The sequence below is a fragment of the Xyrauchen texanus genome, chromosome 31 (genome assembly GCF_025860055.1).
Source record: "Xyrauchen texanus isolate HMW12.3.18 chromosome 31, RBS_HiC_50CHRs, whole genome shotgun sequence".
In the NCBI taxonomy this organism is placed as follows: domain Eukaryota; kingdom Metazoa; phylum Chordata; class Actinopteri; order Cypriniformes; family Catostomidae; genus Xyrauchen; species Xyrauchen texanus.
In genome coordinates this window covers 6,703,080-6,720,898 of record NC_068306.1, presented here as the reverse complement: position 1 = coordinate 6,720,898, position 17,819 = coordinate 6,703,080, and the positions used below count along the sequence as shown (strand labels likewise).

General features: G+C 39.2%; 1 protein-coding gene across 2 annotated transcripts in view; it reads right to left on the bottom strand.

The window, feature by feature from the left end:
- Positions 1-17,819, bottom strand: part of ctnnbl1 (catenin, beta like 1) — a 64,193-nt gene that overhangs the window by 39,074 nt on the left and 7,300 nt on the right. For both annotated transcript variants that reach the window (XM_052100279.1, XM_052100280.1), the window contains exons 3-11: positions 17,679-17,785; positions 17,392-17,531; positions 15,440-15,537; positions 13,654-13,747; positions 11,588-11,679; positions 11,149-11,221; positions 8,900-8,958; positions 2,825-2,973; positions 135-316 (exon numbers count right to left, since the gene is read on the bottom strand). In XM_052100279.1, the coding sequence (XP_051956239.1) occupies positions 135-316; positions 2,825-2,973; positions 8,900-8,958; positions 11,149-11,221; positions 11,588-11,679; positions 13,654-13,747; positions 15,440-15,537; positions 17,392-17,531; positions 17,679-17,785 (994 nt within the window). The remainder of the gene's footprint in view (positions 1-134; positions 317-2,824; positions 2,974-8,899; positions 8,959-11,148; positions 11,222-11,587; positions 11,680-13,653; positions 13,748-15,439; positions 15,538-17,391; positions 17,532-17,678; positions 17,786-17,819) is intronic.

Here is a 17,819-nt window from a genome sequence, read left to right as displayed (position 1 = left end):
TGTAGCTTTTTAAAACATGTTTGAACATCTCCTCATGCGTTTCATCACGTCTAGATGTTTTAAGTGCAAAAACGCATTCGGTCTGAACGTTATGCAGTGAAGTGTAATACTTTAAGTTAGGGATTTGTACAAACCTTCATGCTCCTTGTCTGATATCCCAACTTTTCTCATCTTCTTGGGCGTCTTCATGAACAGGGGGAATATCGTTCGGAGGCCCAGGATGTCCACAAACTTGTGACAGTTATCAGACCCTTCTGGACCGATCACCCCATAGTCCAGAACCTTCAGAGAGCTGACCCGAGACATCTTCTTCTCCCTGGACAAAGATCATGAAGGTACACACAATGAAACGGGACCAATCACAGATCTTTATTTGGCAGCACTGAGGAAGTGACTTTGAAATTGTTGCTATGAGCAACTCATATTTAAAGTAGATAAACTACAGTCAAGCTACAGTTATGATAAAGTAGTTAGCTACGCTACAAGTTACTAACGAAAAGTAGCAAACTACATTGATGTTATTTATGGGAGAAATATCAATTATTTAAAAATCAAAACAATATTAAAAATAAGACTCTCAAATCTGGTGTTGGGAGCAACTTGAATGCATAAATATGCACTAAATAAATGTAATAAATCTAAATGAAGAGGACGTCGCACACTGGACGAGAAGCGCTGCCGCTAGGACACGGCGCAGGTCAAGGCACGTCGATGCGGTTCAGGAAGCCGACAGTACACACACACACACACACACACACACAAAAAGTTACCAACATTTTTCCCTTCTCCAAGAATAATCAACGCCACAGTAAATAATCGATGTGCTTTGATATGGATTTGGCTCGAATTTAATGGAAAAAATGTGAGTTGCGCTCCGTGGCGCGGCAGAAATTTGAGCAGCCTCCAGAGTCGTAGCTGGGCGCCGCCGACAGTGTGCGTACCTTAACTGATGCGGCGCGTGGCCCGCCAGACGCATCCGGTGTGTGACCCCCTTAAGGCCCAGTTTACTAAGTAAGTTCAAACTCTCTCAGCTCATGAGAGAAAATCCCACCTCAATGATTTGTTTATTACAGGAAAAACAGCTCCGGTCACACCTCTGAAAAATATAGTTAGCTAGTAGCATGCTACCTTTAGTTAGTTAGCCAGGTTAGAAAAAAGAATGAATGAACAACCCATTTACATTTACATGTGTGTAACCCAGAAGGCCTCTTGTGTGTAAATTAGGAAACTGAAATAAACCCCATGAAAATGGAGTTTCTCCAGAGAGTTGTCAGTACACACGACGGCTGACTAGAACAGCCATGTTCAAGGGAAATGTAGCTGTCCGTCATACTGGCACTTCATTCATTCACCAATGACAAACGACACAGTTTATCTACACTGCAGGAAAATATTTCACGGCAAGGCGGAACAGAAGAGAAAGGGAGAAAAATGGGGGTAATAAATAAAATTAAATAAATCTTTATAAGAATCTATTACATTTTTTTATGTGAAATTGAAAATAAAAAATGTATTTAAAAATACGGAGAAAGGTGACAATTTAAAAATAAAAATAAATTAAATTAAAAGATGAAAATGCAAAAAATAAATATAAATATAAAATAAACGTTTTTAGGAGACTCGATCACGTCAATTTTCTGTATTTTTATCGAGTCTCCTAAAAACGTTCATTTTATATTTATATTTAATTTTTGCATTTTCATCTTTTAGTATTATTTTATTTTTATTTTTAAATTGTCACCTTTCTCCGTATTTTTAAATACATTTTTTATTTTCAATTTTACATAAATTTTAAATATAATTTTTTATTTAATTGTTAAATTATTTTCTCTGTATTTTCAATGATCACGTCAATTTTCTGTATTTTTAAATAAAAAAAATTATTTTCAATTTCACATAAATTAAAAAAAAAATGGTTTAATTGTTAAATTATTTTCTCTGTATTTTCAACGATCACGTCAATTTTCTGTATTTTTAAATACATTTTTTTATTTAAAATTTTACATAAATTTTAAATATAATTTTTTATTTAATTGTTAAATTATTTTCTCAGTATTTTCAACGATCACGTCAATTTTCTGTATTTTTATAATTGTAAATAAAATATCAAATAAATTTCAATAAATGTTAAAATGAATCTATGAATCTATTAACACTTTACAGAAAAAGCGATGTCATGTTAGTCTTTGGAAAGTCCAAATTAACAAATGAATATTTAACTAATACTCACACTTTTAAAGCGGAACAGACGAAAAAAAAGAGAATTTGAAAGAAAGTAAATGCGTGAAGATAAATAAAATAAAATGCATTCAAAAAATATTTTTTAAATAATCTATAAAAAAAAATAAAAAAAATCTATAATACGGAGAAATGTGTCATAACTGAAAATAAAACAATTATTTGAATTTTATATGGAAAAAGTGACATCATAATAGTCATTGTGGAGTCTAAACAAAGAAATGAATATCGAACTAATACTGAAACTCTTCTGTGTGAGTCGTCAACACTATATTGATTCATTGTTCACCGCATGATTAATACCACAGCTGCGTGTTATAACATTAGTGATCATGTAATAGTCGGGACGGTCCAATAAACATATGCAGGTACTCCTGCATCGTGGAGTGAGAGCTTCAACGCTCTAACAAGTCCGTTTCGGCAAGAGTCTGCATTTTCATTTCACATAAAATGACAAGAGCTGTTTAAAAAGGAGCAAGCTCCAATCTGAGGTGGGAACAGCCCATCAGTGCTTTCCTCTTCCTGAAAAAACAATTCAGAGGAACACTACAAGAGCGGACGCTCTCCCATCCAATCAGAAACAGACCTGAGCATGAGGTTCATGAGCTGAAGCCCCTCCCCCCTGAGGAATCGATCGCGATTGGCCGGCAGCATGAGGCAGGAACAGAGAGCGTCAAACAAGTTCTCCATCATTTCCTGTTCCTCTGCCGTGGATGGATTATGACGTTTAAACACCTGTGACGAAAACGTTAATAACCGATTAAAACACGTTGTTAATGACAAATAATAACACAGTATATCATCGTAGCTCTGCTTTGGTACTTTTATTTTCATTGATTTTAATGATGTAATACAGTAAAAACACAACTGTGTCACAGTAATGAGAATTCCCACTAAAATCAATGGGAGTGTTAAACGTGTCCGAACAGGTCCAGACGTGTTACAGTAATGAACAGGGGTTAAAATGTGCTTAAGTGACCTGAAAATAATGTCACAATACAAGAAATCTTAATGGTCCTAATCATAGGCTCTGTTTTCTTTATGCAACGTATTGTATAATGTATATGAATTGATCAGGCTTAAATATGACCTGGACATTTTCTTGAGCTTTACACACAGGCCACTTGAGACACGACTCGCAATCCATTCCAATATAGTTCTATGTTAGCATGTTGCTAAGCTAACAACATGATACTATAATGAGCCTCAAAAACAAATATTGGGTAAAATAGCACATTTAAAAGGAACATTTTGGGTTCAGTGTATGATTAGCTCAATCGACTGCATTTGTGGCAAAATGTGGAGTACCACAGAAAATCGATTATCCAGCATGTTTATTCGGATTCAAACAAATGACTCTTATGAACCGATTATTTTAGTGTATCAAGAGACAGCACATCCAGTGTAATCCGACAAACAAATGACTCTTATGAACCGATTCTTTTAGTGTATCAAGAGACAGCGCATCCAGTGTAATCCGGCAAACAAATGACTCTTATGAACAGATTCTTTTAGTGTATCAAGAGAAAGCACATCCAGTGTAATCCGACAAACAAATGACTCTTATGAACCGACAAACAAATGACTCTTATGAACTGATTCTTTTAGTGTATCAAGAGACAGCACATCCAGTGTAATCCGACAAACAGATGACTCTTATGAACCGATTCTTTTAGTGTATCAAGAGACAGCACATCCAGTGTAATCCGACAAACAAATGACTCTTATGAACAGATTCTTTTAGTGTATCAAGAGACAGCACATCCAGTGTAATCCGACAAACAAATGACTCTTATGAACCGATTCTTTAGTGTATCAAGAGACAGCACATCCAGTGTAATCCGACAAACAAATGACTCTTATGAACCGATTCTTTAGTGTATCAAGAGACAGTGCATCCAGTGTAATCCGACAAACAAATGACTCTTATGAACAGATTCTTTTAGTGTATCAAGAGACAGCACATCCAGTGTAATCCGACAAACAAATGACTCTTATGAACCGATTCTTTAGTGTATCAAGAGACAGCACATCCAGTGTAATCCGACAAACAAATGACTCTTATGAACAGATTCTTTTAGTGCATCAAGAGACAGCACATCCAGTGTAATCCGACAAACAAAAGACTCTTATGAACAGATACTTTGTGTATCAAAACAGACAGTGCATCCAGTGTAATCCGACAAACAAATGACTCTTAAGAACAGATTCTTTTAGTGTATCAAGAGACAGCACATCCAGTGTAATCCGACAAACAAAAGACTCTTATGAACAGATACTTTGTGTATCAAAACAGACAGTGCATCCAGTGTAATCCGACAAACAAATGACTCTTAAGAACAGATTCTTTTAGTGCATCAAGAGACAGCACATCCAGTGTAATCCGACAAACAAAAGACTCTTATGAACAGATACTTTGTGTATCAAAACAGACAGTGCATCCAGTGTAATCCGACAAACAAAAGACTCTTATGAACAGATACTTTGTGTATCAAAACAGACAGTGCATCCAGTGTAATCCGACAAACAAATGACTCTTAAGAACAGATTCTTTTAGTGCATCAAGAGACAGCGCATCCAGTGTAATCCGGCAAACAAATGACTCTTATGAACAGATTCTTTGTGTATCAAAACAGACAGTGCATCCAGTGTAATCCGGCAAACAAATGACTCTTAAGAACAGATTCTTTTAGTGCATCAAGAGACAGCGCATCCAGTGTAATCCGACAAACAAATGACTCTTATGAACCGATTCTTTTAGTGTATCAAGAGACAGCACATCCAGTGTAATCCGACAAACAAATGACTCTTATGAACAGATTCTTTTAGTGCATCAAGAGACAGCGCATCCAGTGTAATCCGGCAAACAAATGACTCTTATGAACAGATTCTTTTAGTGTATCAAGAGAAAGCACATCCAGTGTAATCCGACAAACAAATGACTCTTATGAACCGATTCTTTTAGTGTATCAAGAGAAAGCACATCCAGTGTAATCCGACAAACAAATGACTCTTATGAACCGACAAACAAATGACTCTTATGAACTGATTCTTTTAGTGCATCAAGAGAAAGCACATCCAGTGTAATCCGACAAACAAATGACTCTTATGAACCGACAAACAAATGACTCTTATGAACCGATTCTTTTAGTGCATCAAGAGACAGCACATCCAGTGTAATCCGACAAACAAATGACTCTTATGAACCGATTCTTTTAGTGTATCACGAGACAGTACATCCAGTGTAATCCGACAAACAAATGACTCTTATGAACCGATTCTTTTAGTGTATCAAGAGACAGCACATCCAGTGTAATCTGACAAACAAATGACTCTTATGAACAGATTCTTTGTGTATCAAAACAGACAGCGCATCCAGTGTAATCCGACAAACAAATGACTCTTATGAACAGATTCTTTGTGTATCAAAACAGACAGCGCATCCAGTGTAATCCGACAAACAAATGACTCTTATGAACAGATTCTTTGTGTATCAAAACAGACAGCGCATCCAGTGTAATCCGACAAACAAATGACTCTTATGAACCGATTCTTTTAGTGTATCAAGAGACAGCACATCCAGTGTAATCCGACAAACAAATGACTCTTATGAACAGATTCTTTTAGTGCATCAAGAGACAGCGCATCCAGTGTAATCCGGCAAACAAATGACTCTTATGAACAGATTCTTTTAGTGTATCAAGAGAAAGCACATCCAGTGTAATCCGACAAACAAATGACTCTTATGAACCGACAAACAAATGACTCTTATGAACTGATTCTTTTAGTGCATCAAGAGAAAGCACATCCAGTGTAATCCGACAAACAAATGACTCTTATGAACTGATTCTTTTAGTGCATCAAGAGACAGCACATCCAGTGTAATCTGACAAACAAATGACTCTTATGAACCGATTCTTTTAGTGTATCACGAGACAGCACATCCAGTGTAATCTGACAAACAAATGACTCTTATGAACTGATTCTTTTAGTGTATCAAGAGACAGCGCATCCAGTGTAATCCGACAAACAAATGACTCTTATGAACCGATTCTTTTAGTGTATCAAGAGACAGCGCATCCAGTGTAATCCGACAAACAAATGACTCTTATGAACCGATTCTTTTAGTGCATCAAGAGACAGCACATCCAGTGTAATCCGACAAACAAATGACTCTTATGAACCGATTCTTTTAGTGCATCAAAAGACAGCGCATCCAGTGTAATCCGACAAACAAATGACTCTTATGAACCGACAAACAAATGACTCTTATGAACTGATTCTTTTAGTGCATCAAGAGACAGCACATCCAGTGTAATCTGACAAACAAATGACTCTTATGAACCGATTCTTTTAGTGTATCACGAGACAGCACATCCAGTGTAATCTGACAAACAAATGACTCTTATGAACTGATTCTTTTAGTGTATCAAGAGACAGCACATCCAGTGTAATCCGACAAACAAATGACTCTTATGAACCGATTCTTTTAGTGTATCAAGAGACAGCGCATCCAGTGTAATCCAACAAACAAATGACTCTTATGAACCGATTCTTTTAGTGCATCAAGAGACAGCACATCCAGTGTAATCCGACAAACAAATGACTCTTATGAACCGATTCTTTTAGTGCATCAAAAGACAGCGCATCCAGTGTAATCCGACAAATAAATGACTCTTATGAACAGATTCTTTTAGTGCATCAAGAGACAGCACGTCCAGTGTAATCCGACAAACAAATGACTCTTATGAACCGATTCTTTTAGTGCATCAAGAGACAGCGCATCCAGTGTAATCCGACAAATAAATGACTCTTATGAACAGATTCTTTTAGTGCATCAAGAGACAGCGCATCCAGTGTAATCCGACAAACAAATGACTCTTATGAACCGATTCTTTTAGTGCATCAAGAGACAGCGCATCCAGTGTAATCCGACAAATAAATGACTCTTATGAACAGATTCTTTTAGTGCATCAAGAGACAGCGCATCCAGTGTAATCCGACAAACAAATGACTCTTATGAACAGATACTTTTAGTGTATCAAGAGACAGCACGTCCAGTGTAATCTGACAAACAAATGACTCTTATGAACCGATTCTTTAGTGTATCAAGAGACAGCGCATTCAGTGTAATCCGACAAACAAATGACTCTTATGAACCGATTCTTTAGTGTATCAAGAGACAGTGCATCCAGTGTAATCCGACAAACAAATGACTCTTATGAACCGATTCTTTAGTGCATCAAGAGACAGTGTAATCCGACAAACAAATGACTCTTATGAACCGATTCTTTAGTGTATCAAGAGACAGTGCATCCAGTGTAATCCGACAAACAAATGACTCTTATGAACCGATTCTTTAGTGTATCAAGAGACAGTGCATCCAGTGTAATCCGACAAACAAATGACTCTTATGAACCGATTCTTTAGTGTATCAAGAGACAGCACATCCAGTGTAATCCGACAAACAAATGACTCTTATGAACCGATTCTTTTAGTGCATCAAGAGACAGCACATCCAGTGTAATCCGACAAACAAATGACTCTTATGAACCGATTCTTTAGTGTATCAAGAGACAGTGCATCCAGTGTAATCCGACAAACAAATGACTCTTATGAACCGATTCTTTAGTGCATCAAGAGACAGTGTAATCCGACAAACAAATGACTCTTATGAACCGATTCTTTAGTGTATCAAGAGACAGTGCATCCAGTGTAATCCGACAAACAAATGACTCTTATGAACCGATTCTTTAGTGTATCAAGAGACAGTGCATCCAGTGTAATCCGACAAACAAATGACTCTTATGAACCGATTCTTTAGTGTATCAAGAGACAGCACATCCAGTGTAATCCGACAAACAAATGACTCTTATGAACCGATTCTTTAGTGTATCAAGAGACAGCACATCCAGTGTAATCCGACAAACAAATGACTCTTATGAACCGATTCTTTAGTGTATCAAGAGACAGCACATCCAGTGTAATCCGACAAACAAATGACTCTTATGAACCGATTCTATATCAAAGTGTAATCCAATGACTGATTCTTTAGTGTATCAAGAGACAGTGTAATCCGACAAACAAATGACTCTTATGAACCGATTCTTTAGTGTATCAAGAGACAGCACATCCAGTGTAATCCGACAAACAAATGACTCTTATGAACCGATTCTTTTAGTGTATCAAGAGACAGTGCATCCAGTGTATTTTAGTGAACAAAACAGATATAGCAACCAGTGTAGTCGAAAATGACTCTTAACCAGTTCTTTTGATAAATCGTTCAAAAAGAGTAATTTCCCTTATGCCACAAATGCGGTCGATTGAGATTAACTTGTATCGAACCCGGAATATTCCTTTAATTAGACGTAACTATTTTTGAACAATGAAACTTTACGAAATTTAATTAAATATAATTACAATCAACATTTTGATCCGATTAATAAATGCTTGTACCTTTTGAATCACCTATAATGTCTCAAAATGCTCTGTAGGCAGCGCACCAATTTTTGGTACAAAGCCAAATGCACATTTAATGGAGGTGTTAGAGAGATCCAGGTCATGATGAACTCTGAAGAACTGTCTGAGAATCACACAACTGCTGATTTAAAGAGGTTTGCTGCTCTGAGAGACAGAGAGAGAGACAGACAGAGGGTCTTACTGAAAGCTGCTGCAGCAGAACGTCAATACCGTCCATTTCCCCCAACAGCTCCCTTGTTTCTGTGAAAGAGAGAGAGAGAGAGAGAGAGAGACGGGAGAAATTAGTGAGTGAGAGAGAGACCAAGTGAAAAGATAAATGTTAGCTCAATGTGATGATAATGCTCTGAAAATAGAGAGAAAGAGAAAGAGTGAGCTTTGAAAACCAAGAGGAAAATTACACACCTTAGCACAAGAATATCAATACAAAACACACACACACACACACACACACACACACACACACACACACACACACACACTAGAGCAGGAGACAAAGAGACACGTCTGCAGTGTATTAAACATGAATCACAGAAGTCGCTCAAAACACATTTCATTTCAGCAATTTTGTTTCGACCTCATTTGCGGTCATTAAACTGAATATGGCCGTTTCTTCAACTTCAGGGACTTTTAAAAAGAAAAGTCTCAAAACAACAATAAATGTGACTATTTCACCGGAAACCAACTGTTAAAAAATGTCCTGTACAATCTCTTTTAAAGGGGCAGTTCACCCAAAAATGATAATTCTCTCATTATTTATTCTCCCTCATGATGTCGCAGGTGTGTTTGACTTTCTTTCTTCACCAGAACACATTTGAAGAAAATTAGAAATATCTCAGCTCAGCTGGTCCTTAAAATGCAAGTGAATGGAGATTTCTCTTTGAAGCTCCAAAAAATCACAGACCGTCAGCATATAAGTCATCAATACAACACGATCGCTTTTGGTGCGAACAAGATCAATATCCAGTCACAGCGGTGAGCACATGTGACGTAATCGCAAGTGAGGAGGAGGAACACTGTACAGAAGTTTTGTTAGTTTTGGTTTAGATCTGTATTTATCTGTTTCTTTACTCACAATCATGCATTTGTGTGCTCATCCTTATACGGAGAGATGAACATGAGATTACGTCTGTATCCATGGCAACACATGTAAGTCACATGACAAGACCACTTGAACTCCACCCTCTCATTACGCTTACCATAAGCATGATTTGGAGCTAAAAAAGTACTTAAATATTGATTTTTTTCACACTAAAAGCAATCGTGTTGCTTTAGAGGACATTAATTTAACCGCTGGAGTCGTATCGATGACGTTTAAGATGACGGTCTGTGATTTTTGGAGCTTCAAAAGAGAAATCATCATCCACTTGCATTTTAAGGACCAGCTGAGCTGAGATATTTTACTATTTTTCTTCAAATGTGTTTTGGTGAATAAAGAAAGTCAAACACACCTGCGATATCATGAGGGAGAATAAATAATGAGAGAATGATCATTTTTTGGGTGAACTGTCCCTTTAACATTCTGTAATCAGGGATGTTTTGAACTTTGCCGTGTTTATGTTCTGCTTAAAATATATTATAATCAGTAAATTCTTTCATTTATATGTATTTGATGGTTTTGTGAGCCATTTGAAGGGAAAGTTTGAATTAGCAAATGAGACAAACTGGAATATGATCCTGTGCTGGACGCGACGATGATGGAAATTACATTTTCTTTCGTTTTTTTATTTTTTAAGAACTAGCCGACTCCTTTGACTGGCAAAGGTTAATCTATAGCTAACATTTTATGTATCCTAAATTCACACATTAAATAACTTTGCATAATTTGACAAAAATACAGCTTCACTTGGAATGACACTCAATAAAAACATATAGCAAAGCATAATGTATTGTTATAATGGATTTGCATTGGGGGTCTGGGTTGCTCAGACGCTGGCTACCCCCCCTGGAGTTTGCTAGTTTGAATCCAGGGTGTGCTGAGTGACTGAGTGACAACCAAATTGTCCCGGTTGCTAGGGAGGGTAGAGTCACATGGGGTAACCTCCTCGTGGTCGCTATAATGTGGTTTGTTCTCGGCGGGGCACGCGGTGAGTTGGACGTGGATGCCGTGGTGGATGGCGTGAAGCCTCCATACGTGCTATGTCTCCGTGGCAACGCGCTCAACAAGCCACGTGATAAGATGCGCGGGTTGACGGTCTCAGACGCGGAGGCAGCTGGAATTTGTCCTCCGCCACCCGGATTGAGGTGAGTCACTACGCCACCACGAGGACTTGGAGCACATTGGGAATTGGGCTTTCCAAATTGGGTGAAAAGGAATTCACTCCGAATCTCCAACTTTGACATTCCATTACAGCAGGTATCAAAACATTATGATGTTCTGTAGAAAAGCTGGATAACTCACTCAAAGCAGTTCCTCTCTCTTTTTAAACTTACTGTCATTGTTTTGCAGAAGAATGGCGAGGATTTCACTGCAGTACAGCTTATTGGCATCAAAAGGCATCTTGGCCTGTTTGGGAAAGAAACAAACACACATTTTCAATCGGTTTGGCAGCAGAGCGTGTTTCTATTGTCAGTGTAGCTGTTGGAGACATTCGAGAGCATTAAAACTCTGACTGCAGCAGCATGAGGCTCTTGTTTTAGCAGTCTGGGGGGATTTCACCTCACGAGGATAAAAACTGAGCGATGCCTACGGCGCTTACGAAAACCTAAAATCCAGCATCAGCATAAACCCAATTTCACTCGAGCTGACATGTCAACTTTTGGTTCAAAGTGTTTGTGGAGGCCTGTTTGAAACAATTATAATCCCAATATTATTGAGATATGGCGACTTTTTGTTGGGATGTTACCCAAGCAGGTGTGATGGACGTCTTACCTTGATTCTCTTCAGCAGCCACTGCATCAAACCCTGCTGAGCAGCTTCTGTACACAGACCGGGCCGAAACTCGGCCATGTTCTCAATCACAGCTGATAGAGAGAAAGAAAGAGTGAACTCCAAGCTAGACGTAAACACACATACATTTGTGAATCATGTGTTGTGACCTCGTCTTTTCGATGTCTGCTTCACACAGTTGCCATGATAACGGGCACACACACACACACACACACGCACAAACGCACACACACACACAACAAAGACAAAATTTAGCCTTAACAGACTGTGGGGGTAAGTGCTGTTAGCGAGCACCTATGAAGGTCGGAACGGTACACGAGGGGGTGGGTGGCCAGCACCACACCTGACCACCTTTGTCTCCCCAGTGGCGATGTTTTACACACCGCACCAGGTGCTCATTTTAGGCTGAGTCGACCTAGGGGAGGCCCGGGACCGGTTCAGATTGTCACTGGTGTTGGCCATGAGCGGGAATCGAACTCGGGTCACCAGGTTCGTAGCGCAGCATGCTAACCGCTACACTACCGCTCCCTTAAACGCGCGCGCACACACACACGCACGCGCGCACACACACTCACTCACACTTCACTGCTTCACACAGTTGCCATGATAACAGGCACACACACATTTTACATTTATGCATTTGGCAGATGCTTTTATCCAAAGCGACTTAATAGTGCACTTATTACAGGGACAATCCCCCCGGAGCAACCTGGAGTTAAGTGCCTTGCTCAAGGACACAATGATGGTGCTGTGGGGTTTTGAACCAGCGATCTTCTGATTAACAGCCCTGTGCTTTAGCCACTACGCCAACACCACTCCCCACCCACACACACACACACACACACACACACACACACACACACATCACTGCTTCACACAGTTGCCATGATAACGGGCATACACACACACAAACACTCTCACACACTTCACTGCTTCACACATTTACCATGATAACGGGCACACACACACACACACACACACACACACACACACGCGCATGCACAGCAGTGAGAGGAGAACACATCCATACTAAGATGATATATTAAATATTGACTCGAGATTAGTGATAAACTGACATATCGGCTAGGCCACTTAATCAGACAATAATTTACCATTTTGACCACTTGGTCGATAAACAGTAGAGCGAACTTTCCCTTGTCACAGTTCCAAAATCTACCAATAGATTCGTCAATGGATAGTAAATCATTTCTGGTTTTCAAGTTCATGCAAATTTGAGTTTATGTTGGATAAAGTGTTTGTTTCACTTTAGAAACATTGTGTACATCGAGCATCCTGCCCTCTAGATATCGGTATTGGCCATTGAAAAACCCATATCGGTCGACCACTACTAGAGATGCAACAATGTATCGTCAAAAAAATACAATTCTGACATTTTTATTATCGCTCGATTGTTTAAAAACAGCCAATAACTGGGTAGCTCAGTGGTAAGGACGCTGACTACCACACCTGTAGTCGCGAGTTCGAATCCAGGGCGTGCTGAGTGTCTCCAGCCAGGTCTCTTAAGCAACCAAATTGGCCTGGTTGCTAGGAAGGGTAGAGTCACATGGGGTAACCTCCTATCTGGCTCGCTCTCGGTGGGGCGCGTGGCGAGTTGTGCGTGGATGCAGAATAGCGTGAAGCCTCCACACGCACTAAGTCTCTCCGGTAACGCACTCAACGGGCCATGTGATAAGATGCACCTGCCAGCAATTGTCGGCATACACATTTTGTATTGGTGTATCGTTAATATTGATGATATATTCACAATGATTTTAACATTTAAATAAGCAACACCACAAATACTGCAAATGTTTTAATGCACGTTCCTAAAGAAAGCTCATAAAGAGCGCATTTACACTAGTTTCGCGATCTAAGTCTAATTAATCGGATCCATAATTATAAAACGAACTATTTGTAACTTGACACTGCATTCCAAAAACATCAACTTTATGCCACAAATGCAGTCGATGGAGCTTAACTTGTGTTGAACCCGGAATATTCCTTTAAGCTTGTGATTTTAGACCATTCTTGGCCAGGTTGTGTCTTACCTAAAGTGTTGTAAACTCCATCTGCCTCCTCCTTCACCGTTTCGTCTAAACGTTCCATGTTCTGCACCATGAGAGCGACGACCTGACCCTCCAACTAACAAACAAACAAACAAAATTAGCAAATGCAAAAAGTAGCTAAAAATAAACAACATGTCTTTTGCTTCTTGATGCATTTGAAATCGTGATGTCCAATTTGTGAACAAATCGTTCTTCTGGACATGTTCTTTTTAACAATTCAGTCAAATCTATCTGGAAACCATTATTAATTATTAATAATCGTGGTCTGAACTGCATTGTTTGGGCCCACAAACGTACCAAATGGTCCGTAAAGCATCACAATTGTGCCGTGACCCGGATGGGAGTGAGGTTTAGGGGGGTGACTGTAACGGGAGCTAGCTGGTAGATAACTGTGCAGTGTGTAAACCTCACTCTCCTGACCTCAAGAGGCGCACTAGCGACTGACGCTAGAGGCTGTAGCCTCCTTGTTAGCGCACCCGCCTCCCACACCGGAGACACCGGTTCGAGTCCCGTATGGAGCGGGAAGAACAGGAGCATCACAATGGTGCCGTGACCCGGATGGGAGTGAGGTTTGGGGGGGGGCGAGTGTAACAGGGCTTTACGCTAGGGGCTGTAGCCTTTAGACTCTTTGTTAGCGCACCCCCCTCCCATGCCGGTTCGAGTCCTGTACGGAGCAAGAAGAACAGGAGCGTCACAATGGTGCCGTGGCCCGGATGGGAGTTAAATTTTGGGGGGGGGGGGTGTAACTTGAGCCAGCTGATAGATAGCTGTGCAATGTGTATAAACCTCACTCTCCTGACCTCAAGAGGTGCACTAGCGACTGACGCTAGGGGCTGTAGCCTCCTTGTTAGCACACCTGCCTCCCTAACACCGGTTCGACCCAGTGACCCGGATCTGAGTGAGGTTTGGGGGGGAAAGTGTAACGGGGCTTTACGCTAGGTGCTGTAGCCTTTAGCCTCCTTGTTAGCACTCCCGCCTCCCATGCCGGAGATGCCGGTTCGAGTCCCATACGGAGCGGGTAGAACAGGAGCATCACACATATACATTTATTTTAATATAAAATATTACAATCAAAAACATTAAACAAAAGTTGAACAAATGTTAGTGTAACTCATTCAGAAAACCCTTCTTATGTAAATTGCATTGAAAGTGGCATTTGTTCCAACCGCATGGTTTCACAACCAATTCACAATACATTTATTTCTGCTCATGTTTTATGAATGACAGCCAACAAAACGAACAGTCCAAATGCACAGATTGAGGAAAATGCATAAAAGTTTTCAAAACTAGTTTGAAATGCAATGTGTTTCATTGATTGCCCAGAATTCTCTACTTCTGAGCATCCGAAACAGTGCTCTAGAGATGTCTATATAAATACTTATTCAGGCATGTAAATGCTTTTTCTTGAATGCACATAAACGTACATACTAGATGGATGCAATCAGACCCATACGGTTCAATCAAACTCTGATTGCTCATGTACTCTTTCTGTTTCCTGACACAAACCGTCTGATTGCATAACCATTACAGCTTGAATATTAATGCTGTCTCTCTCTCTCGCGGTCTCCGTGTGTTGAATCTGAAAATGTCAGGCCAATAAACAGCTGAAGTTCTCACACAAACACCGTAAATCACTTCATTTTGCTCATAACATTCGAATTGTGTGTAAATGGACAATAACCCTCTCACGCTGGTGAATCAGCCTGTAAGCTCCTCTAACACCACTGATGATGTTTATTGTCTAATTATGAAATAAATATGTTAGTACCAGAGCATCGATGAGCACCTCCGCTCCCTCCTCGCTCTCATGAAGGGTGTCGATGTCGGTCAGCTCCTGCAGTAGATCCACCACAGCAATGCTGATATGTGATTGATGTTAAGAACTTGTAATATGGACCAAAATGTTATATTTTTAAACAAATATTTGTAAAGTTACACACAAATATATTGAAGTTACAATGACGAGCAGCACTATGGTCACATTTCAGCACTGTCTCGTGGACAGCGACTCTCTTAAGTAGCACTTAAAGGAGCAATATGTAACATTTACATCAAGGGTTTAGAATGATACTGCAGTCCAAATTCAAAATATTGACATGAGATGTCCCTACCGCCCCCCTCCTCCCCAGACTCCCGTGGGTTGCCAGGTTGAGGACACGCAACAGGAACGAGCAAACTGACAATGGCAAGCAACGAGCCTTACACTGCAAGTTGATCCGCTAATGTATACGTTTGCAATGTTTTTATTGTTTGCAATTGATAAACCAGCTCATGCGGATTTTTTTGCTGGCTTCCATGGCAGCAGCGCCCTGTGTTTGCCCGCTAACCTGTTTCAAATCTGGCAACTCAGGGTGTCGAAATACTATTGGGAAATGGGCAGTGGGCGGGATCACACAGGCCAAAACACAAACGGAAATTCCGGCCCCGGAACATTTCAAAGTAGAATATACTGGCTGTAGCATTGTTTTCGGAGAAGCCAGTATTTCAACTTAGCATGTTTTCTTAAATCTCTGATAACATATTATGATAATTTTATGCTTTAGTACAGTAAATATATTACATATTGCTCCTTTAAAGTGTGTCCTGGCATGTTCATGTTAAGTGCAGTTTTGGGAAATGCTGGTAAAAAAAAAAAATAACGAGCATTCATTAAAATCGCTCGTTGAAAACGTTCTTATTCGCTAAGATTGATCGTTATTGGGAAATGAGGCTACGTACTTTTTCCGTTATGGACGATAACCGATATTTGTATTTTCTACTTTTTGGGGGGCCGATAATCGGTACTTTTTCTGATACAGACGAGAACTAAATGTTTTTTTTTTTTTTTTTTAAGGCCGATATCCGGTAATTTATTTATTTGTATTTTTTTTTTTTGTGGCCGATGACCAATATTTTTATTAGTAATTTTTTATAACTTAAAAAAATACAAATGTATGGCCAATAACTGGTACTTTTTCCATTACGGATGATAACAGATTTATTGAAAAAAAAAATTATGGCCATTAACCGGTAATAATTTTTTGTTGTGGCTGATCAATATTTTTTAATAAAGGCTGATAACTAATATTTTTTTATTATAGCCAATAGCCAGTACTTTATTAATTATGAACGATAACCAATAATATTTTTGTTATGGCGGATAACTGATAGTTAATGATAATTTTGAATTTAAATTTAGAATTTTGAGATTCTGAATTTAAAAATGTTTTTATTTGTTTGTTCAAAATAGAGCTCCAATCCATCACTGAAATTAGGCATTACAACATCAAAAGTACAGTAGTAAGGATGCATTCATTTCGAGAGTATAATAGACTGAAATCTTATGGTTTAAAATGATTTTTTATATATATATATATATATATATATGCCCTGATATTTTCTGCTTTTAATATCAGCCTTATTAGACCAATACCAATTATTAATAAATAAATAAATAAAAAGCTAATATTGGCCAATATCGATATGATAACCAATATACTGCATCATACATTCCTAAAAGTAAGCAATTAGCAATTTAGCTCATTACACTAGCGTCCCTTATTATCTTACTGATGCAGCAGTTTTATAAAAACAACACCTCACGACAGACAGTACTTTACAGTGACGTTTCCACAGTAAGGCGTTTTCCCTTTACCATGGTAAAGTCACTGTATTAGACCGCCTCTTGTAGCTTATTGCAGTAATGTAAAGATGATGAAGGTCAAGTGATGATCAGGATATCGGTGTTGTCATGACTCAGGAGACCCAGCAGAGAATGAACTGCATTTAGCTCCACCAGCAGATGATACAGCTCTGGAACCGTAGCGATGACATGCATCTCCTGGATGACGTCATTCAGATCAAGCTCTGCTTCCATGAATCTGCAACAACAGGAAGTGAGGTCATGCATCTCTGAGTCACTGAGCAAGTGTGAATTCTGAAGTGAACTGTTGGTTTGAGTGTCTTATTTCACATATAAAGTGCACAGTGAATAAAGTGTTAAATTGACGTTACTGTGTGAAACTCACTTCTCGGGGATGTCCGGAAACTTGATTCTCAGTTCCTGGTTTTTGTAGGATCTCTTCTCAAAGGTCAGGATCATTTTCTTCACTGTGGTCTCATCCACAAGCTCCCCCTGTTAGCACAGCGGATCACAAGGTCAAGAGATG